This window comes from Callospermophilus lateralis, chromosome X (genome assembly GCF_048772815.1).
Source record: "Callospermophilus lateralis isolate mCalLat2 chromosome X, mCalLat2.hap1, whole genome shotgun sequence".
Lineage (NCBI taxonomy): Eukaryota > Metazoa > Chordata > Mammalia > Rodentia > Sciuridae > Callospermophilus > Callospermophilus lateralis.
In genome coordinates, this window is record NC_135325.1 from 90866238 (window position 1) to 90890028 (window position 23791).

At 41.5% G+C, this 23791-nt stretch overlaps 1 protein-coding gene across 8 annotated transcripts in view; it reads right to left on the reverse strand.

Moving 5' to 3' along the window:
• Amot (angiomotin) overlaps window positions 1–23791 on the reverse strand; it is a 65120-nt gene that overhangs the window by 36030 nt on the left and 5299 nt on the right. For 3 of the 8 annotated variants that reach the window (XM_077107744.1, XM_077107746.1, XM_077107745.1), the window contains exons 2-5: window positions 20925–20991; window positions 13568–13716; window positions 10592–11525; window positions 3456–3951 (exon numbers count right to left, since the gene is read on the reverse strand). In XM_077107744.1, coding sequence (XP_076963859.1) covers window positions 3456–3951; window positions 10592–11463 — 1368 coding nt within the window. In that variant the 5' untranslated portion in view covers window positions 11464–11525; window positions 13568–13716; window positions 20925–20991. Of the gene's footprint in view, window positions 1–3455; window positions 3952–4051; window positions 4133–5270; window positions 5296–7617; window positions 7695–10591; window positions 11526–13567; window positions 13717–20924; window positions 20992–23791 lie in introns of those variants that run through there. The other 5 variants (XM_077107749.1, XM_077107750.1, XM_077107751.1 and 2 more) reach the window with 5 other exon arrangements.

A 23791-nucleotide genomic window follows, 5' to 3' on the forward strand; every position in this document is an offset into this window, starting at 1 on the left:
GATAGATTGGAGTCAGATCATAAAAGGCTTTTAATGCCAGGCATTTGGACTTTATCCCATAGTCAGTGGGAAACCAGTACAGATTTTTGAACAGAAATTCTTGATTAGAGATGTATTTTATGACACCCCTGCAAATCTCGTAAAATGAAAGAAAAAAAGGAAAAAAAAAAAGCCCACAAAGACAAAAGGTCTTGTTCTGAATCCACCAGAATCAGGAAGAAAACAAGAAATTAGACTCCAGAGTCTTTCTTTAACCAGTATAGCTCCACTGCACATGTAATAACCACAGAAATTATTTGCATATGATTTGTATAAGACAAATAAACCCCACGGCCTATTAGTCAATTTTCAAATTAAGTCTGATTCCTGAAACCATTCTGTGTTCCTTCTCAGTTTTCCACTAAACTCCTTAACAAAGCTCAGGGTGCTTTATGGGGAGAAATATCAGGGCCCCAGTGGGAGAGTGGGGAGAAAGGTAGGGATACCAAACAACTCAATTCAACCTGCCCCCATCTCTAAAATCCTGCCTGAGACAGGGCTGCCTACAAACAAATGAGGCTTATACCACTGAAAAGAGCAGACTTGAAAGTGCTTTTCTCCTTGCAGATGGCACCGAGATAGCAGCACAGAAGGTGAAAGCTGGTGAATGGCATTTAGAGACAAGATCTGTAAGGCCTGTGTCTGATGAAGCTTTTGCATGAAATTCAAGTGCTGGGTACAGAAAATAAACATTTCCATTTGAAAGACCAGCCTTGGTACTGGCCTGCTCTGGGCAGTCTGGAGGGAGGGAGGGAGGCTTCCAGGTTCTCACAGTATGCAACACTTGCAAGGTATTGGTAACTTCACTCAAGGTGTTTAGACTGCTGTTGCTGGTTCTGGTACTAATCCCCCCCCCAAGCCCTGTGGAGATATTGTACTCTTCATGCATTAATCATCTTTTCATTGCTGTGACCAAAATACCCCAAAAAGGCAACTTAGAAAACGAAAAGTTTAATTGGGGCTCAGATTCATAGATTTATTCCATGGTGGGCCAACTCCATTGCTCTGGGCCTAAGGGAGGCAGCAGATCATGAGAGAAGGGCCCAGGAAAGGAAAGTTGCTCAGCTCCTGGCAGGGTCAGGAAGCAGAAAGAGAGCTCTGCTCACTAAGGACATATACACCCCAATGTCACACCCCCAGTAACCCATCTCCTCTAGCCTTAACCCATTGCCTACAGTTACCACCCCTCAGTCCACTCAAACTAGAATGGACTGATTAGGCTATAGCTCTCACAGTCCATTAATTTCACCTTTGAATATTCCTATACCAACACACGAACTTACGGGGGTTTTCTCATATCCAAATCATAACACTTCACAAGGGCAAGGCAAGTTTCCCATCAGTCAATAGGGTCTTCCATGACACAATTCACAGAAGGGTACATCCACTGACATGGTCAGGGGGATAGTGGGGACAGGGGGAAGTGACGGTGATAGTGAGTTTCCAGACTTTGTCTACTTATTACCCTCATAAGCCTCTGCTTTCTTATTTTTTCCAGCACCATCTGGTATCTACCTTATTTCCCCCACTTTCCTTTTCCTCTTCTCCCCGCTCTTGTCCCTGTCCTTCACCTTAGTACTAGTTTGGCCTCTATTTCTCCTGATACTCAGGCTATGCCAATTACACTTATTTGAAATATATTTTCATATCCAGAGAAGCAAACAACAATAAAAACCAACAAAAATTCTTCCTTGTCATCCAACCCAACCCCCGCAAATTACCATAAATCCTGTGGCAAGAGGGCTTATAGAAGATCTGGGTTCATCTTTTAGTGATGGGGCTGGGGTCACCTTGAATGGAGAGTGTGGAGAGGGGTGTCAACTATTAACCTAATCATCCAAACTGTGTATCTAGTGTATGATAGAATTAATTTATTGCATCAAAGTGATGGAGGAAGAGACAGTTAAAATGAGAAGAGGGAAAAAATACGAAACCAGGGACAAGTCAGAGATAAAGAGGTCTCACTCCACTTTTCAGCAGGACCCATTCAGGTTTAAGGAAACTGGAGGAGGGAGAGCTTTTTTAGCTGCATAAAAATACTTAGCTGAAGATAAGCCTTCCTCTACTTTAGGACCCAGACCTGTTTGCAAATTCTCAGCCTCATCAAGGCCCCTGAAACTTCCACCTGGTGTCTCCTAAGGACAGAGTTGCTCAACAATACAAGACAATGTCCCCTCCCTCCCTCCCTCACCTTTAGTTTCACCTCCCTCAAAAATGCAGAAGATAGGGAAATCAAGCCACAAGAGCTCCACAATGACAAAACTGCAAGTGGCTGCCAAGGACATAAAACTCTATTCACCAACAGCCACTGGAGGCCAAGAACTAAGATTCCTAGCTTGGAGCACTCAAGAGCTAAAGTCCCAGCTGCAGGAGATAGGAGGGGCCCAGGGAAGAATGTGAACTGGGGACACACACTCCTTTTTCTAGTTCCTCAGCCTAGAGCTGTCACCTGTTGCCCAGCTGTGGTGCTAAGCCCCTCCCGACCCCCCCCCCCCCACACACACACCAGACAAAGAGAGCAGATGTTGAATCTGAGTTCAGGGAAGAACCAAAGCAAAACAGGGGAGGGGGTCAGTGTTGAAAAAAAGTGATTAGGAGAACTCCCACTAGGAAGAGTACTCTCAACCTTTTCCAGAACAAGGCAGGGCAGGCTTTAATTTCAGCTGGTGAGAATTTTTTGAGGAACTGTGAATTATGGTTTTATATTTAAGATTCAAATCCATATTGGCAAAAATAATCAAGACCGAAAGCCTTCAAGTGCTGGCAAGTTCTCTACTGACACAGGGATCCTGGCCTTATGAAGAGGTATCCCTGTTCACTTTGGAATTCTAGAGCAATTAAGTTTTCTTTAGGGCCATGACATCTGGAAAAATTATATACTTTTTTTTCCTCCTAGTATAAATGTAAACTGTTACTTCTCTGACATAGAGAGACAAAAGGCTTATGCCAAAGTTTGACCCATATCTGACCTTCAGACACAAAAATTCTGAACACTTGCCTGTCTTCAGACACCACAAGTAGAAACTTTTAAGATTTTTGGGGGGGATACAAGGGACTGAATGCTGGGGTGCTTTACCACCCCTACATTCCCATTTATTTATTTATTTGTTTGTTTGTTGTAGATGTACACATACCTTTATTTTATTTATTTATTTTTATGCAGTGCTGTGGATCGAAACCAGCACCTCACACATGCTAGGCAAGTGCTCTACCACTGAGCTACAACCCCAGCACCCTTTTTATTTCTTTTTTATATTGACACAGGGTCTCACTAAGTTGCCAAAGCTGGCCTCAAACTTGAGATCCTCCTGCCTCAGCCTCCTGAGTTGCTGGGAATACAAGTATGTGCCATCACAATGGCTTCCTACTAGTAAGATTAAAATGGAGACCCTAATATCCCCCAATGGGAACCTTACCTTCTGCAATCTGGCCACCTTTTCATAGCACCCTTCCAACTCCTGCCGCAAGTTCCGGTTCTCATCCGAGAGGATCTCAACCATCTGCTGGGCTCTGGAAACAATGGCAAAAGGATCGGCTGGCATGGGCTGATAAGAAGCTGACTGCTGAGCACGAGGCATAGCTGAATAGGCTTCTCCTGACTGCTGCTGCTGCTGCTGCTGCTGATGGTGATGCTGCTGCTGCTGTTGCTGTTGCTGCTGACTCAGCCCAGGTTGGGAGAGACGGTAATGATCGCCCTGGTGAACCTGATTAGGAAGGAAATGCTGCTGTGGCCTAGGAAGATGAGTTGAGTGGTCACCTTGGTTTGGAACCAAGGGATGTTGGGCCGGAGACAATCTGGTAGATGGTGGAGACTGCAGCAAGGGCAAGGAACCTCCAGATGTCAGGGAAGAAGTAGGGCTGTGAGGCTGAGAGTTCCTGGCCGACAATGGCAAGGAGATGTCCTGCGTTGGCCTGGAAAACACAAAAGGGAGGCTTGGTTAAGTTCTCTCCAGAAGCACAGAAGAAAAAGGGAACAAGAAAGTAACATGAGGTTGGGTGCAGTGGCACACACCTGTAATCCCAGCAACCCAGGAGGCTGAAGCAAGACGATCTCAAATTCAAGGCCAGCCTGGGAAACTTAGCAAGACCTTGTCTTAAAATAAAACAATAAAAAGGGTTGGGGATATAACTCAGTAGTAGAGCACCCCTGAGTTAAATCCCCAGTAGGGCAAAAAAAAGTGATAGGAGGAGGCTTCTGGAGCCCCCAGGACACCTGCAAAATGAGAAGCAGGCAGAGTCAGACTATAGGATTCCTGCAGAAACCTCTACAGTTCTTTCGTGGCTCAACCTGTGAGCCAGACAGATACAGGTAAGATCACATGGATAATAGAACCAGATGACCTCCAAAGTCATTTTGTGAAAATCTAAGGAATGTACAAGTCTGATAAGTATTTTAAATGATCTTCTACAAGGAAATTTTTAAGTTATTATTTTAAACTAAACCTAATGTTAGAAATAACATTATGTATGTGGTCCAGCACACATAAAGATTCAAATTTAGAAAACATGTCTCATTTGTTTTGGAGACAAAAGCCACCAAAACTTCCCTTCATCTTCCTACCTGGACCTGGTTTAGAGAATTCATACTTATAAAAAAAACACTCAGAAATATGTAGAATTTTTACACTAAAAACACCAAATAATTCTTATTTATTCATTTCAATTGTTGATAACTTAATGATGTCCATTAGTAGTAACAGTACCAAGACTTGGAGCGGGTTACAGGCAACATCATCATACTATTTTTGATGTACCGAATCACAAAATATAAGAGCCAGAAATGTCTTAAAGAAATTATTTCATGCAGCTCCATCCCTGAACACATGGAAAACAAGAGACATGCTACGTTCAGAATGAGTTAGTGGTAGTGTCAAGGCAGAGCACTTCTTTCCTTATTCATATTTCCTGGCTATTTCCACTGCCATAATGCATTGATATGTATGTACTGATGTTCAGATCTCCAGCTTATTGCTTATAGAGTTTCAGAAAGACAACTTTGGTACATTGTTTAATGTGGCTTTCCCAACTTTTGCATCTAATTACTAGGTACAAAATACTAATACCCAGGTACAAATAATTTGTACCTAATGACTATTAGCACTAAGAAAAACAATCAAGAGTTTGTAGATGGAACACTTCCAACCAAACACCACTACCAGAAAGAATATCTGTTGGTGTGCACCAAAGACAAAAAGCTTGTTCACCCTCCTTGCAGCACATGCCCAACTAACCTCATATGCTCCCACGTCCTGGGGACGCTTGTCCTACAGTTGATACTTGTCAGTCCAAGGAAGACAGATGGCTAAGAGCATGGAATTTGGATCCCAACAGGAAGAGTTTAGAGACCTTGTCTACTCCTTGTTTAAATTATTTTTTTTCAAATTACTTAATCTGTCTGAGTCCATTTCTTTCCTGAGATTCCAAATGAACTGCAAAAATACTGAGGAATTCATATTTTTTAGCTCAATAGGAATGACAGTCTTTTATCCAGCTCCCAATTTTGATGGGGTGACCTTGTTAACATAGCACTTATAAGCTACCCATTTAATCTTTGCATTACTATGTATAAAATTTATGATGGAACTGAGACAAATCACTGGGAGCCATTAACTTTTATTTCTTTTTCTCTTTCCAGTACTGGGGATCTAACCCAGGGCCTGTTGCATGCTAGGCAAGTGCTCTACCACTGAGCCACATCCCAGCCCAGCAATTAACTTTTAACTGGCATTCCAGATGCTAAAGCACATGCCCCCCATACACACTCCAGTTACCACTACTGTTCATTTATCTATCCCTACAAGAGCTCCTCACTATAAGAGTTTTTTTTACAGGTACCAAATCATTCCAAACACTTGCTTGTGGATGTCAAATAATCTTGATGTTCACAAAAGCCCTCAAAACTGCTCAAACCCTGGTTCTTTCCCTTAGCTCCATATGCACCTGGTACATCCATATTCTTCCAATTTCATGTGTGTGCGTGTGTGTGTGTGTGTGTGTGTGACTATACTTGCTGAATATTAAAGAGGGCACACAATATACTTAGGCACAAACAACTGATATGATTGGTACTCAAGATCACAACTAGAAAGTTGCTGCCAAACAGAATCTTTCTTTCCAAGAGCTGAAGATACTCTTTTCAACAAAAGCCCGGGCACCATTTATAAACTTATTTGGCAAAGAGTTTCCATTTTCTATTCTATGGACTTTCAGTTTCAACATAGGTAAAATGAAATGTCCTCTCTTTCTTCTTTGAGTAAGTGATGTTATAATGTGTATGTGTTCCTAGAGTTAAGATACAATGTCCTAGGATTTGCTGGGGGCCTTTGCATCTCTTGGGCAGAAAAGAGGGACTAAAATTTTACAATTTCAATTTCATAATTTTTGAAATTTAAGGGAAAAATCACTACATTAACTTTTGTCCTGGTTTCCAGGATTTGGAAGCCTGACGCCTGGGAGGTGTTCTCTTTTAAAACTTACTGCCTAGTTCTGAACTGGGTTTACTCCCCACAGCTCCCCTGGGCACCATCAAGCAAATCAGGCCTTTATTTCAAATAGACTCAGCTATCGGCCTCCCTTCTGCCTGGAGGCTAGAAGGCTGTTCCAGGCCCTAGACAGTACACAGCCACCACCAGGAGCTCGGAAAGGAGGAGGCCACAAGGTTTCCTGGAAGGAGGTCTCCAGGGTCAGATAAGTCCAGGATGAAGATAAACAGAGAAAGGTGGCTGCCCCTCAGTTCCCCCAGGCTGGGAAAGGAAACAGATCTCAGCACACTGTGATGGTGGGAAAACTAAGGTAGTCCGTCACTGGCAAACAAGCAAAGTCTTGGACAGTCTCAAAGGATCTGGGAAAGCCCTCCAGCAAAAAAATTCCATCTGGGCACCAGCAGTCCACCCACCACCAAAAAGCAGATCAGTATTAATATGGGGATGAGAAGAGGAAAAGTCGGGGGTGGAGGAGAAATATGGGCAATGTCATAGGAAGCAAAATACACTGAAGATTAAATAATAATAAAAGCAATAATAATAATAATAATAAAAGTGGCAACCACATGAGAGACACACTCTCCAGGTCCTTCTACCCCACAGCAGCTGGAATCGCTCCCTGCTGACACATTAACCAGAAACAACAAGCCACCCAGCAGACAATAGAATCACATGACCCCATGGAAGACCTGGCCTGCCTCCCTGCCACTTCCCTCCTCCTTCATCCTGCTCCTTCCTAAAACTATCTGGGACTCTGGGCTCTACAGAAAAGGGGACACAGCCATTCAAGCAGGACAGAGGCCACCAAATAAAACTAGAGTCCTCCCCAAAGCCAGGGGCTGGGAGTGGTTCACCGGCTCCCCTCACCCCAAGAAACAGCTTGTGAGGACACAAAGGGAAAGTAAAAGACATTCCACCCATCTGCCATAGTACCTTCCACCCTGCCACCTCCATGACTGAAGAGTCCCCACCCTCCCCAGACACACAAGTATACATGTCCACACACACCTGCCCACACATCAAGCCCCCCCCACACACACACACACTGTTATCAGAGCAGGTGCCACCAACAGCCTGCAGTACAACTTATCCTCACCACCTGAATGATGCCTCTCCCGGGCTCTGTAATGGTGAATCTGTGAATCCTGGAGCAGGCTGAGCATTCTGGATGGTTCTGCTTGCACAACCAGCTCTACTCTGAACTACAGTGTTAGGTCACCCTGAGATTCCACTCAACAAAGATTTCAAGAAACATCAGATCTGGGCATGATTTCAACAATTGAAAGGAGGTGGCTACTTTTGTAAACAGAAATGATTTAATTTTTAAAAGCAGTTAATAAATGTAGAAACCCAGGATGTAGAAAAGGCTCAGAGCACTTAGAAACACAAAGATTCAAAAATTGTAAAATGCTTCAGATAGCTTGGCCTTGTTTCCCATCTGGAGATTTGGGCATTCAAGATATTTATTTTCTAAGTAGGGAGGAGGGCATAGGGAAGATGAAGTAATCAAAAGATTATTTATAACATTTTGTTCATTTTTACAGCAAATCTTCAGCATTTCATTGCACCTCTAAAGGCAAACAAAAAAGTTTTGGGTTTTTTTAACAGCATTCTGTTCAAAAAGCTTTGCATACTGATCTCTAATTTGTGGATTAAGAACTAAGAATTTAGTCCTCTAAGGTTTGGTGCTAGCAGCAATTACTTGGAAAGATACTCACAAACAATAAAGCTAGCTGGTTAAAGGAAATAAAGGAGGAAAAATATGTCACCACCTAACAGCAGTGTGCTTCTGGAAAGCCGTTCAACTACCTTCTCTTGCCAGGAATCTGTCAATAAGTGCCACTCCCTCACACAGGGTCAGTATAGAGCTTGCAGCCAGAACTTGCCTGATGCCCAACCAAATTTCACATAGGGGATCCTCTGACTTGGGTTGTTTTAGGCTTGATTATTCACCAAGCATATTAATCACCCTGCCCCTGTGCCATCGAGAAATGAATGTTAGAAAAACACTGCTCACAATGGGCTGTATACTGGGGATGTGGCTAAATGATAGCATGCTTAGTGTGAAGGCTTTGAGTTTCATCCCCAGGCCATAAGAAAGAGGAAAAGAAAGGAAGAAAGGGAAGAAAAGAAAAGAGAGGACATGTCAGCGTGGTATTTTTTGCTTGGGGGATAGTGAGAGTCACAGTCAATTTAGGAGGTAGGAGAAAAGATAGGCATCATTCTATAAGATCCACGAGCTAAATTTCTCTGGTGGTTTAATCAGTATGGAAAGGAAAAAAAACTTCTTTGTCTCATTATTTATTTAGGCAGATCAAAGGGCTTTTCCATCTAGCTTCAAACACTGTGGGAGTCATTTCAGATCACAAACAATACTGGTGAATGAGTTCTGAAAATAGCTTTCCTGGGAAGGCGGGCCATGTGCTGAGTGGGGCTTTGGCTTCTGCTCCACACCCACAACGCAGCAGACGTCAGCCCATCCACAGACTGGAGGGAGTCCCACAGACTCTTCCATACTGATGGGAACAGCAAAACAAAAACTGCCAACTTCATTGACATTTTTCTGGCTTGAATGGGTTTCCACCAAGCTCTGTAGTCCAACAGAATAGTCCCTCCCTGGGTCTTATGTTTCACTGGGCAGGTGAGAATTGGGTTCTTGCTTTGGTGTCAAGATGAATGGACTTGTCCTTACCCCATTTCCTGTTCTAAGACACTTATCAGAACTTAGGCCTCTACCCTTTGAAAGCTACAAAGGCTTTAGGAAATCAACCAGGGTTAATGGGGGGAATATCCTAAACTGGAAAAGTTAGGGGTGGAGCTCAAAGTAAATTGCCCCTGGTTAGAAAAAAAAAAAAAAAACAGGATGCAGAGGGGGAGAAAAGGAAATATCAGGAAATGCCAGGTACCTTCTTCTTACTTCTACTCTATTCTACCCCCTGAGTGAGTGTCTTCTCTCCTGAGTCACCCAGTGAACTTCAAGCCAAGAGGGTTTTAGGAGGGAAAGAGGTAGAAATGAGAGAAATCACAGATCTAGTCTGTGGGTCACCTATGGAAGAGGGTCAAACTAGGGTCAGGACTTTTAACTTATGGCCACCCATCATTACCCATGTTCCTGCCCTGTGTAGGAATAGCACACAGAACTGCCAATATTGTTGCCCACCACTTAAACTTTTGCCTGCTGCATATACTGAAATATGGATATCAATATCAGCAACATGGCCCAAAGAGTAACAATAAGAACAATGAAGAAAACCACGAAATCATAAAATCGGGTGGATAAAGACATGGGGGAACTGGCTGGATATATAAGAGGTACATTTAGGGAGAACCAAATTTATAAAACAGAAATCATAGGAACATTTCTCTTTGTGCATTTTAGCATCTGGCAAACTTCTACAAGATATGATGTGAATTTAACTTAGATGTTTAAAAACACAACAAGCAACTAACAAACTCTCTACAGAAAAAAAATACAAAGCAGACCAAACTTCATGAGCTACAAAGTATATTCTGAACCTGAACATGTATATAGCTCCCCTCACCATAATACCTGACTGTTTATTCAATGTCCAAAAGAATCATAGCAGTTCTATGGAAAATGTACAACTAATGGAAAACAGATTTGTTCAAAAAATAAATGATGAGAGTTTTACGGATGGGAATGTGTGGAAGTGATAGGATGTTGCAGAGTAAAGTCCAAGACCATTTGCTTCTGCTTCTCAAAGAAGAGCTTAATAATGCACAAGAAGAAAAACATTGACCCTTCCTTCAGGATCCTAGGAGATAGGGCAGCAAAGAGCTACTGAAATCAAGACTTGTGCTCCTCTTCATCCACTATGCGGTCAAGTCCATGCCCAACCTATAAGTCAAGGAAATGTCAATACAGTGCTAATTATGGTTCAAGAGACTAAAATTCTGGTTGACAGGCAATTTACTGAGCCACAGGTAAGCCATGCATTGCTATTGGAGTTCCTTACACCTGCCCATTCCTTCCCTTAATATTCCCAACACTCAGCAGAAGGGCTGGCTAGGGATGAGGTCAGGAAATGACAGAAAGGGAACTCTCTTACCTGGCTGCTCCATACTCAGGGGGATGCTGATACCTCATCAGTTGCCCCTCTGTTCTCCCTGGCTGGTTCAGGCGATGCTCACTATAGAAGTGCCCTGGCTCTTGGGGCTTGCACACTACAGACTGGGGTGGCATGCCCTTGAAAGGATATTCTGGTGGGGGGCCTCGGTGTTCCATGCCCTTCAGACTATGCTGGTTGGGAGGTGGCCCTTGGGCCTTGTAGAATTCACTGGAAGTTGTGGGATTCTTGTAGAGTTCATTGGGTTGTGGTGGGGAGAGGGGAGCACTGGTAACAGGTGGATGTGCCTTAACCCCACTGGTGGCTAGTGACATCTGCATTAGTCGTTCACTCAAGGAGCGGACATGTCCTTGCTTGAGGTCTCTTAGTCCTTCATCTTGGTGCATCTTCCCAGGATTGAGCCGCTGGACTGATGGACGTCCCTCGGTTCTCATCTTCTGGTTAGTGACTCCAGTGACATAGAAGGCAGCTCCAACACTGGCATGCTGTTGGCCTCGAAAGTATTGGGACTGGACCTTGGCCTCTTCATAGGTCGGGAGTTCTTCATTATTCTGCATTCGAGGAGATAACTGCTTCTCCATGATAATATTTTCTGATTGGATCTCCTGGCCCTGGGGCTCCTGCCGAGCGGCATGTGCCACAAGCTGTTGGTGGTGGTCTTGGGGACTCAACACATCATTCTGAGGGCCTGGGTTCCCACTGCCAGTGGGGAAAGGAGGGCCATTCCCTGTAGCTTGCTGGTGTATGGCAAGCAGATTGCGATTCTCATTAGGATTGCCATAGCGAAGCTGCTCTTGTAGCAGACGCTGCAATACTGTGGTTCCTCCGCTTGGCTGTTCCTCAGAATTTCTCATCTCTATCGCTGGTGGTGCCTTGTGAAGAGAGAGAGAAATTGGGCACCTGGGCTGCCCTTGACCTGGGAAGGGGAAACAGGAAGCTTAACACCCAGTTGTTGGATAAATCAGTCCTCTAAAGGGGAAGAACATGGATATTTGGGGGTGAGGATTCCATTGCAGAAACAAAGTAGAAAAATTGAATTTAGAAATAACAACGTTAATTGCTGGGTTTCCTGGCTCTAGCACTGATATAATGAGGGACGTGGAGGCAAAAGAGCTCTGTTTCCACTTTCACATCTAGCATGATTTAAGTATTCAATCTTGACTTAATTCCTGAAAGACGGGGGTGACCTGGAGTAGTCAAGCAGGGTGATGAGAGGGGGCAATTTTCCAAGGCCCTCATTCACAGGCTTCATCTCTCTGTGCTCTATTTAAATTAAAAATCCAAGTCTTATGGCTGTGGAGGTGGAGACAGAAGAATGGGAAGAGCTATCCCATAGCTGGGATTTGTAAAGCAGTTCAATGTGTGACAGGAGCTATAATATGCTAAATAAGAACTAAAATAAATTAAAGGTTAAGAGATCTTGGCTCACACCAGACAGGTATGATCTCTGCCTTGATGCAAATCTTTTTTCTCAATCTCTAAGACTTTGCAATGTATCTTTTTTTAAAAAATACTTTTTATAGTAAGCTGTATTTGTTTTGCATATTTCTTTTTTTAAAGATGATCATTCAGATTTTTATTTTTTAATTGATGTATTATACATAAAAGTGGAGTTCATTTTGATATGTTAATGCACGGACATGACATAGTTTAGTTACCTCCCATTCATTCCCATTTCTCTACTCCAAAAAAAATATCTTTTCCTGTATTGTCCACTTTGGATGCTCCATGGTGTAAAGAATGACTTGGTAAAATCATTACTGACAAAGTTTGTCTTTTACCCATCCAGGGATTGTCACTGAGATTTTTGTTGTTGAGTTGGAGTGTAAAAGAGAAGCACCTCTTTGATTTGAAGTGAGCCTCTGTCAACATTAAAGACCTAAAAAATGAAAAGGTCATCCTTCTGGAAAGGATATGATTACCGTCTCCCTCTCTACCACCACCAGTTCTTCTAAGGAATTATTATGGGTTGAGTAAAATGGGTAACCACAATAACACAACTTGAGATTCAAATTCTAATCATATTATTGGTCTAGAGGGGAACCTAATTAAGTAATTTCTTATTTCTTTTGCCATTCGTTTCCTCATCTGAAAAATGAGTGGCAGGTGACACACAGCCCTTCTCTTTTTTCTAAGCACTATATAGTGTATACAAATGCATTACTTCAAAATTCTTTGGAGAAAATTAGTCTGTCATATTAAATATTGCAGTTAAATACTGATGCTAAGTAATGAAACTTTCATTCTAAAGATCTGAAATAATTTGTAACAATGGACACAATGTCACATGGAAAGTCATAATAAAGGTCAGCCTCTGGTTTCTGGATAAAAACTCTGAAATCCTGATTCCTAGGCCCTTTATTATAGCAGATTAAGCAACTTCCAGTATCTCTGGAAACATCAACCCCTTCCCTTAGTTGGTGGAGGGAATGATCCAGAATATATGTGTGGCAATGGACATGGTCATCTCTCCCTTACTTCCTAATGATTATCATTACTTGATTTCTAATTTTTCTACACAGCAATTTGCTCCACCACCCCCCACTTTTAAGTCCCATTAATCATTTTCTTTTGGGAAGTGCACACCAATCAACAACAGGCTTAGAACCTTGCTCTCTAGTCCTTTCCTTACCTCCCAGTGACCGTCTAGGACTCTCATGTTTGAATTGTCAAATTGGGATTTTCTAATAGGCTGGCAAGCATAACATAAAATAAATCTCTTTTGGTGCCTGAAACTGGAGAGATGACTACTGAACTATTTTTCTTCTTGCAAGGAAAAAGAAAAAGGGAATCAAGGCTGGAGTGTAGCTCTGCACAGTAGAGAAATGTAGACATTGCATTGTCCCAGACCCAGAAGAGTATGCCACCCCCTCCCATGCAACACCCACCCCAACCTGCACAAACACGTAGGCACATGCCTGCACATATACACACATATACACACACCAATGTCCATACCTATTTCTGCTTTCTTTTAGGCTTAAAGCCTTGATCAGGATAGGGAATTCTTGCTTATGAGCAGCTCCAGAAACCGCACCGGCAGATTCCCTCTCCCCTAAAACTCAGGTTCAGGGTAAGCGCCGCCAAGAGTCCAACCACTGGTCACTCTGAAATGTTCAGGAGGGGAAAGGAGGGAGAAATAAAAATGTCGTTTCTATATTGCCACTAACAGCCAGCAGTTAACTAAACCACTCCTTCCAAGGGAATGACTTGTCTTCCCATGGTGCTTGGCTTTTAAATGAGTGGCCAAAATCCATCTCCACTAGGAAAAGCAACCTCACTGTCCAGCAGCTGTTATTGAGGTCATGCTTGTCTCCAAGTGACAGAAATGCTCAGGTCTGACATTGAAAAGTATTGCCCCATCCTAACCTCATGACCTAGGAAAGTCATCCCAGTTGGGATGCTGGATGACGACAAAAACCATAACCACTTTCACCCTAAGGTACAAGGTGAAATTGCTATCAGTACAGCGGGGCAGGTTCATGAAGTTCACGGCCCCACATCCCAGAAAGGAAGATGGTCATCATAAGGCAGATTTGGGATCAAAAGAAAGAACATTTGTCATGTTCCCAATTTGACTTTCTCAGCCTCAGATGGGCAGAAGGAAAATGAAAACTTCTTTTCAGCCAAGTCATTTAGTATTTATTGCATATTGACCATTCAGATATTTGTCAGCCTGCCCTCGTGGAGCTTACAATCTTTTTTTGTCTGGTTGGTACTGGAGATCTAACTCAAGGCCTTGCACATACTAGGCAGTGCTGAGCTACACCCACAGATGCTCATGAAGTTCATAATCAGATCACCTGATCAATGGCTCATCCCTTCTTCTTGTTCTTCTTCTTCTTCTCTTTTGATGTTGTGGTGGTGGTGCTGGTTCTAGGAATTGAACCCAGGGGTGCTGTACCACTGAGTTATACCCCAGCCCTTTTTTTGAATTTTTATTTTGAGACAGGGTCTCACACTAAGTTGTGGAGGTTGGCCTCAAACTTGTGATCCTCCTGCCTCAGCCTCCCCAGTAGCTGGGATTACAGGCACACACCACCATGCCTGGAGGCCCATTCATTCTTGTTCCAGTAGGAGAGATGATGGCCCTTCTAAACCTAGTACAGCAACTCTTTTCCAAGCAGAATGTTTTTTCAACACTTTCTCTGCCCCAGTGTCTCAGCAAATGGAGTCTACCAGACTCATTTTATAGAGATGAGATGCAAACATCCCACAGATGTGGATTTGAGACAATCCTCATTTATAATTTCTGCTTTGACCTTCTGAAGATACCACCAGGTCCACTCAAAATGGTTATAAGCCTTAGGAGTTTGTGTTTAGGTGAGATGCACATGAACCACATGCTGACCTAGCCATGATTCATTCATATCACTTAAAGGAAAAGCTTTAATTCATACCACAGGTTCTGTTTGCAAAGCAAAGCAATTCAAGGAAAGCACAAGAGCATCTCTGTATTTTGGGAACATGTCCAAAATGTAAATTTTCTTTCTAAAAATCCACAAAAACCACACAGTGATTAATTTAACATTATTTCCTTGCAATATTGCCAAAAATAAAGTAAGCAGATATAGAGTGAACAAACATGGAAATTTGTCTTTCCATCTTGTTTTGGCCCAATGTATAATCACAGTTGAAAGAAAAATCATCTCCAATCTTCAAAATAATAATTTTAGGGTGTCTCCCCAAATTTCAAAGCAGAGAAACAACCTTTAATTGGAATCAAAGCTGGACTGTTAACAGAGCTATGGTAAATAACCACGGAGATTCTATTGTCAGATTCTGAACAAAACATTTGTCTTTTTTTCAACTGAAACATCAGAAAACAGCCCAAGGCTTTTAAACTTGAGCCCCTGGAGAGAAACCAGCATACAATTCTTTTCCAGAACTACTTAGGTTCCTCATGCCCATTGTGACTGGCTTTCTTCTGACTCTTGGCTCCTCAGTGGGAAAACTACACTTGTCCAAAATCTCACCTTCTTCCCTTAATTTTGTCCTCTCTCCTCCATACACTTTTCAAAACTTAAATCACTTTCTGTGAACTGGACACAGATTGTTCCCCCACCCACATCCCAGGCCTTTTTGGTTTGTGTTTAACAGAAAAAGAAATCAGCCTGAGAGTAAAACTTTGCAGAGTCCTCTCCAGTTTATCACTTTTTTAAAAAAAAGAATTTATGTTCATCTATATTTCAAGAGTCACACAGTCTCACAAGAAGAAAAACACGACACCATTTATTTATTAGAGAAAAGAAAAAGATTTCTTGTCCCGTGCACAAAACTAAAATAGTATGAACTCTGCAACTTTTAATTTGCCCACAGCTTTCATCATGCCACTGCCAGGGTCTGACATCATCTTTAATCAATAAAATAACCTTGTTCCTTCTGGACACAGACTGTCCCTGAGGATACTGGAAAGAAGAAGAAAGCATATTCATATTTCTTTTTTCAAAAAGTGTAAGAATCAATCTTTACATCCACTTCTTCTATAATAGGATAGCAAAGCAAACTAAATTCTTACTTCATTTGCAGTCACTGGCCCCTCCCAGTATACCTGGGAGACTGAGCCAAAACACCTTAGTGAGAGCCCAGATGTTTTTCAAGTCAAGTCACAGAAAAATCAACATTACAAGGTGGCCAGGATAAACTAATTTTCCCCCTTCACAAACATTTTGCAATATGCCTATAAGAACTTCCTCTCTATTCCTTGTTCTGCCTCCATTACTCGTTCCGGCCCCTCACTCCACCAACCAGGATGGAGAATCTAAATCCAGAAAACCTGTTTCTCTGTAAAATCTTAGTTAACCTGTTTTATACAATTATACTCCCAGCCAAATGGAAATGAGCCAGTTCAAAGTTTTCCCTGAAACAATGTCCATATATTTGATCATAAAATATACACTACAGACATACACACACACTCTACAACCTCTCACAGAAAGCAAGAGGCACCAGTGAATTCTCATATCCTTTCAGATTGGTCCATATGGAATACCAAAATGTCCTACAGAAAATACCTTTCCCAATGATCTTGAAACCCAGGATACAAATTCATTTCCTTTGGGAGATAAGAAAGAATAGTCTTTTTGCAGGTTATCCCTAAAGGTTCAACAGGCAGTAAAAGCACTATGGTTAAGTGGTCTAGAGTCATACTGCCCACGTTCAAATCCTGGATCTCTGGCTCACTAACTACCTCTTGACATCCCCAAGTCTAATTTCATCATCTGCAAAACAGGGATAATAGTTCTCACACCTCATAGGGAATCTATGTGTCTAGAACACAGTAATGCCTCAACAAAAGTTAGCTATTTCCTGTAATTATTATTACAAAATAGCCTTTTCTAAAATGCAGTAGCAATTTTCTGAAGTTAAAAAAAAAAAAAAGCCTTTACTTGCAACTCAGTCTTTGGTGCAGCAGTCCCTAGATAATCAAAGTCATGGAAAGACTCTTAGGAGATTACTTAATGGCCCACCTACCTCTTTCTATGAAATGACGATGCTAAAGAGGTCAGAACCAAAAACAGAATGCATTTTTTTATTTGTTTTTTCTTTTGTTTGGGAGAGGGTACTGGGGACTTAACTCAGAGGCACTCGACCCCTGAACCACATTCCCGGCCCTATTTTGTATTTTTTACTTAGAAACAGGGTCTCAATGGGTTGCTAAGCATCTCGCTTTTGCTGAGGCTGGCTTTGAACTTGCAATCTTCTTGTCAAGGCCTCCCGAGCAGCTAGGACAAAATGCTAAAGTAAGAGCCCTTTCACTACAATATATTATCTGGTATTATTAGCTAGTACAGAGAAGATTCCTAATAAATATTTATTAAATTGAATATACTCTGATTTAAGAGATTATAAATCTGGCTTAACATCACCACTAATTTTCCCAGTTCTATTGGAAGTAAAACATTAATAACAAGAGGAGAAATTTTAAGAGGTAAGAGGAAAGTGTTTAGCTAGAATTATGGAAGAAGTTCCTTGCAAAATCCCTCTTCTTGAGACTTAGATATGTACATAAATCCCCACTGATCAATGCTCCCAGGTTCTTGTTCTAGATCTTGTAACCATAATACTATATTGGCATTTGCTCTTACTTAACTCTGCATTAGCTTAAGAAAAGGTTTAAGGAAAGAGTTGGCCCCAACTCTTTGCTGCTATCTCTACCTTTTCCTAGATTAGGCTGAAAAATTATCTTTAAACCACAGCTAGGGCTCGATATTTCCAAATCTTACTGAGGATCAGTGTGAGAGATCTGTTTCTGAGATGGTAACTCAAAAGCTTGGTCAATTTTGGGTCCTGGTTATACTTTACTGTGCTCTGAAGCAGTTAACTTGAACAAGTTAATAGGCAATGAAGGTGATCAACCCTAAAGTGGAAATGAGCCATGAAATACTGGGTTGCAGGGAGAATCCTGTTACCACTCTCCCTCCATCCCCAACACCCACATCCATTTCAGAGGACTCAACCATGCTATCACATCCCATTCCTTATCACCCCAGAAAAAGTGTAAGGGGCCCAAAAAATCAAATTGAGCATAAAATGAGAAAAGTTCAGGAATACACCTAGAAAATGCCTTCTTTACCAATCTCTTGCCTCTAATGGCATACTACACACTTTTATTCTTATTTATACTTTCTTTTACAAGTAAAAGAAGCACAGTATGTAAATATTATAATAGAGAAAATAAATCATTTATTAATCCCAGCACCTCAATCCAAACATAACATCATAGAATATTCCCTTCAGTTCTTCTTATATAGTTTTTTAAAATTTTTTTAGTTGTTGATGGACCTTATTTTATTCATTCATTTATATGTGGTTCTGAGAATTGAACCCAGTGCCTCACATGTGCAAGGCAAGAGCTCTACCACTGAGCCACAACCCATGAATCTATGAAATACTAATGTACACAATATCTTGGATCCTTCGTTTCACTTTATCATAAGCATTGTAGCATAGACCTCATAACAAACATTGTAATAGTTGTGTAATAATTCATTAAATGAGTGCATCAAGATTCACTTACCCATTCTCCAATTATTAAGACATTTAAATGGCTTCCAGTCTTGTGTGATAGTCTAAATAATGTTACAAAAACAACTTTGTGATTTGTCTTTTTTGATATTTTGGATTGTTTCCTAACATCAGAATCCCAGAAGTGAAACTAATAGGTCAAGATGTATGAATGTTTTTAGACAACCCACTAAAAAAACTACAACCAGTATATACCAAAGCCCCATAAAATCTCTAGCTCACTTAATGAAAAGTTCTCCTGCTCCCATTTCTCCAAAAGGGCACAGCAGGGCTCTGTGGAGGGAGAGAGGCCAAGAGAAGCAGTGTAGTATCCCAGCAGCTTGCGAAATGACAGAGTGGAATGCGGGCTCCCCTGGGAATCCAGCTTGCATGCACTTGCCCCAAATTGCCACTCAGCCAAGAAGCTAATTAGTAAAAGCATCAGGTGGGTGAGAACAGGTTCATGGCCTGTAATGGCTTATATCATCTTTCATTTTTGCCCTTGGAAAGATCTGAGAGTCAGCTTGAAGACATTCAGTTCTAGTGAGACAGCCTGCTACATTCTGAGAATTGAGTTTGTTAGTTTTTAGAACCCAATTTTCAATATATCCTAAAGGACATTTTACTGGATAGAACTAAACATACATGAGCCAGGCACCGTGGCCCACACGTGTAATCCCGCAACTCAGGAGACTGATGCAGGAGGATCACAACATAAAGACCAGCCTGGGCCTGGCTACTTAATGAGAATCTGTCTCAAAATAAAATATTAAAAGGGATGAGGGTATAGCTCATGAGTAGAGCACCCCTGGGTTCAATTTTCAGTGCCAACAAAAAAAAAAAAAAAAAGAAGAAACTAAACATATAATGACCAATAAGTCTATTCATAGCCTCAGTTAAGGTAGCACTTTTAAGGTCAGCTCTATTTAATATTAAATGACTAAATGGCACCTGTATTAAATAGTCAATATATTTTAGACAGAGGTTTATTTGTAGACTCAATCATAAAATTTATCTAGTATTGAGGCAGAGGAGGCAACAGGCCAGAGATGGCCCTGGCTTAGGGAGGGCAGCCATAACAGGCATTTTTTTTTCTTTCACTTCTTTGCCAGAACTCTCAGAAAAGGGTATTTTGCTTTCTACCATCTCTGTGTACCCCCTGTCCCAATTCTGCTCAATATGGAAAACTGATTCCCTCTTCTCTAGGATCCTACTGGCTTTTGTACACATGATCATTACAGCACTGATCACAGTGTTATTTTCCATAGGCATTGAGGGAGCACTTAACTATAGCCATACCTGGTGTTATATAGGCCCCAGGGTGGGAAAAAAAAGAGAAAGAAAACGGAACCCAGTCCTCAAGGAACTCCCAGCAAGAAAAGGAGTCACAATGCAATGGAAAACAGAGGTATGAACAAACAGCTCTGACAATGTGGAGGACTCTGCACTCCCTTGAAAGCTTCCCTGAGGGGAAAACTTCCATGAACTGAGTACAAGACATGGAATGTGGGGACTAACTAGATTTCAAAGACAAGCTGAGATATATCTTTGGGAGTCATTAGCATATGAGTAATAGCTAAGATTCTAAGAAAAGGTTTGGACCATACAGAGTAGAAATGGAAGAGACTCAAAGATGAAACTGAGGATGGACCCTAGAAAAATTTATCATTCGAGGATTATACACTTTGCAAATGTGCAAGTGAGAGAAATTCCTTTCTTTATTCCATGTTTCCCCCCTCCATATACCTTATCCTTTTTTTTATTTTATTTTTGGCAGTCCTGGTTTGCACACACTAGGTGAAAAGCCATTAAGCTACATCCCCACCCCTTTTATGTTATTTTGAATGGGGTCTTGCTAAGATGCCCAGGCTGGTGTCAAACTTGTGATCCTCCTGCCTCAGCCTTCCAAATAGCTGGGATTATGGAACTGAGTCACCAAGCCTAGCCACCATATACTTTCAATCTAAACATTGAAATAACACATTGCTCTAAGGATGGAAGCCCTCGGCTTCACACAGAGAGAAAAATAAAAGTTAATTCTCTCCATTTATGCTTCTAAGTGTCCAGGCAGAAATCACAGCAATGTATTGAGTTGGAAATGGAAATGAAAATGGATGGACTGTGAGATATTAGAGGACACAGACTAGGTGTGTGATTTTCTTCACTGTATGTGCACAAACACCTAAAACTATATATATTCCTTAATAATTGCATTTTGAGTGAATAACAACTTCCTACCTGAAGATTTTGCTAGAGGCAACAGCAAGAGAAGAAAAGATATGAAAGACATGGGATTTATTATTATTACCTTTAGTTCTTCAGTCTTCCTTCTAAGAAGTCAAACACTTTCACTTCTGTTATCCTTCTCAGCAGCTCTGTGCAGAAATAAAGGCATATACAATTAATTCCATTTTACAGCTGGAGAAGCTCAAGTTCAGAACAGATAGCTAATGATAACTAATTTGGCCAGGATGAGAAGCCAGGTCTGACTTTCGGCCCCATGTTCAATTATAAGACAAAATCCTCCACAGACTGCTTTCTGGTTCTTAAGAGGAGAGTTCACAAGAAAAATCCACTCAAAAAGCAAACTCCTTTAGCACTCTAACAATATCTTGAGCAAGTGAGCAGAAAATATATAAGTTGTCTGTGCAAACCAACACTGGGATGGCTAAATGTAATTCCCAGGGGAGCTCCCTGTTTTGCTGAACCTTTTCGAAGGGAGTCCCCTCCTCCTATGGTCTGGTTTTTGTGTCTGAGTGGGTCTCAGGTGTGTAGTGCAGGTGTGGCATCCAGCAGGTGCATGGACAGGGGCCAGCATTTCATATCTTCATGCCAAAGGGCCTGAGTCACTCTCCCAAGGCAGGAGCAGCCCCTCCTCCTGCTACTGGCCTGCAAGCACTAGCAACCTGGTTTGACTGAGCTGCCACCGCAAAACTAAATCTAGACTCTTCCTTCCCAAGGAGGACTATGGAGTGATGAGTTAAATGACAAATCACATAACCCAGCCAACTTGCCCACTTGCAAACATATACCCTGGGGATAGCATCAGGGAACATGTGTATAGAATGACTGGCCCCTACAAGTTATGGGACAAAGGAAAACCACAGCAGACCCAAATTATATATTCTACTATAGAGCATCTACTGTACTGCAAATGGCCCTGAAACCTGAGAGGCTAGTACTCATTCCCCTAAAAAGAATTTGCTAGGCTGGGCTGGGGATATAACTTAGTGGTAGAGCACTAGCTTATCATGGGAGAAGCCCTGGGTTCCATCACTAGAATGGTGAGGGTAGGGGACTGCTAGCAATCTTGCCTTCCTATTGTCACCATAACCCCTTTCCTTCAGGCTACCAACAGAGAAGTGCTTAGCCTGGTCCCAGAAAGCACCAGGTCAGAAAACTCATCACATTCCCCTAACCAAAGCCTAACTGGCAGCCTGAGGCAGACAGAATGCTCTTGGGGGTAAAGGGGGTCATCAATATTTTCTTAGCTCCCAAAATTGTTTGCTTTTAAAAAACAATCTGCCTTCCCCAGTCTCTCCCTCCCTTCTCCCTCTCTCTCTCAACATACACACAGAGCAGAGAGAAAGTAATTGTAGAAGGAAAGAAAATCAAATATTACCTTAATAAAATGGTTTATTATGATTACTTGTCTTTCTCCAATTCACATGGGAAACTCAAATGAATACACTTTGGTTTACAGCCCATGATCCAGAAAGTTAAACTGGCTACTAAACTAAAATGTGATCACTGCATATAAACAGAGTAAAACAAAAATCTAAACTGAAAACCTAAATGTAATAAAGAGGAAATTCAATTTCTTTAAAATAGGCAATTTAAATAATTTTCCCCATCTGTGATTTTTATCTTAGTTTGCTATCACATGGAAAAAAGTCACTAACTCAATGTAAATCCATGCCCCTTAAAAAGAACCAAAATGAGTAAGGGATGCACTAATTAGCTTCCTAATGGGGAAGGTTTTAATTGAACTATTCTATAACAACCTTCATCAAAGTTTCCAGGACAACTTTGTAAAAGGATGTCAAACCTGGCCCATATTTCTATACCCTTAAAAATAATTCTCAATACACAGAAACACAGAAAGCTGATTTCTCTTCAATGCTGTTAACACTCAGGCCACTACATTTTCTGATGTCAGCAATCCCCTTCCCACAAATATTCCAAGTATGCACCACCGTCATTCTCCTTTCAATTATGTGGTTTCTCTGCTCCTTTACTGATTGAGTCCAGGCCTCTTGGATAATGAGAAGCATGTGCAGTGGGAGGGGGGTGGGATATGCTCTTAAAAAACACATACATCAGTTTCATCTGCATTATAAAGGGGGGAGCAAATCATTTGTCCATATCAAAAGGATCACAATGTGAAGTTTGCTATCGGATATTATAAGGGAAAAATGAATCAGTATCCATGCCTAACGGGGGGGGGGGGGGAGTTGGTGCTATCTGTACCAACACCCCAACACCATTAAAAATAAGGGAGAGCCCCCCAAATTCACCCTTTCTAGCTTGGCCACATTTATATTTAATGTTATCTTAATGTTGCCTTGGGGGGTATTTAAGTTCTGACATACACATGGAAATGAGCCACGAATTGTACAGCAAGCATAAATATTCCATCATTAATAAAAACCAGCTGTACAAAAAACACTACAATGGATTTCAGTTACTGGCTATCGTCAGTATTTGTCACAAGCAAATATTACTCAAAACTTTCTCCCTTAAAACACAGACATGAAAAGATTTGCTTTACTCTAACATTTTGGAGGAGCTTTGAAGAACTCACTGATCACTATGGTACATTCCAACAAATGTCTCTTTTTGAAGCTATTCTTCATCAATCCAGCAGTGGCTGGAGTTCTTATTGGGTCCTCAATTTACCTCAGAGTCTGAAAATGTTTCATTGTTTTTCAAAAAGCTGAGAAGGTCAATAATACAAATGTAGGGTCAATCTTAATTATAGTCAGTAAGGCAATGGGGCACCAAAGGGCACTGTATGTTATAAGAGAGCAAAGCTCATTAAAAGTGAACACCTGCTCAGGACCCTATAATAAGCCTACTCTGCCACCATCATGAAAACACCTTTCATCCAATGACCTCAAAGCATGCACCCAATATGAAGCATGCCTAAACACCTCTGTGAAGTATTAATATCCC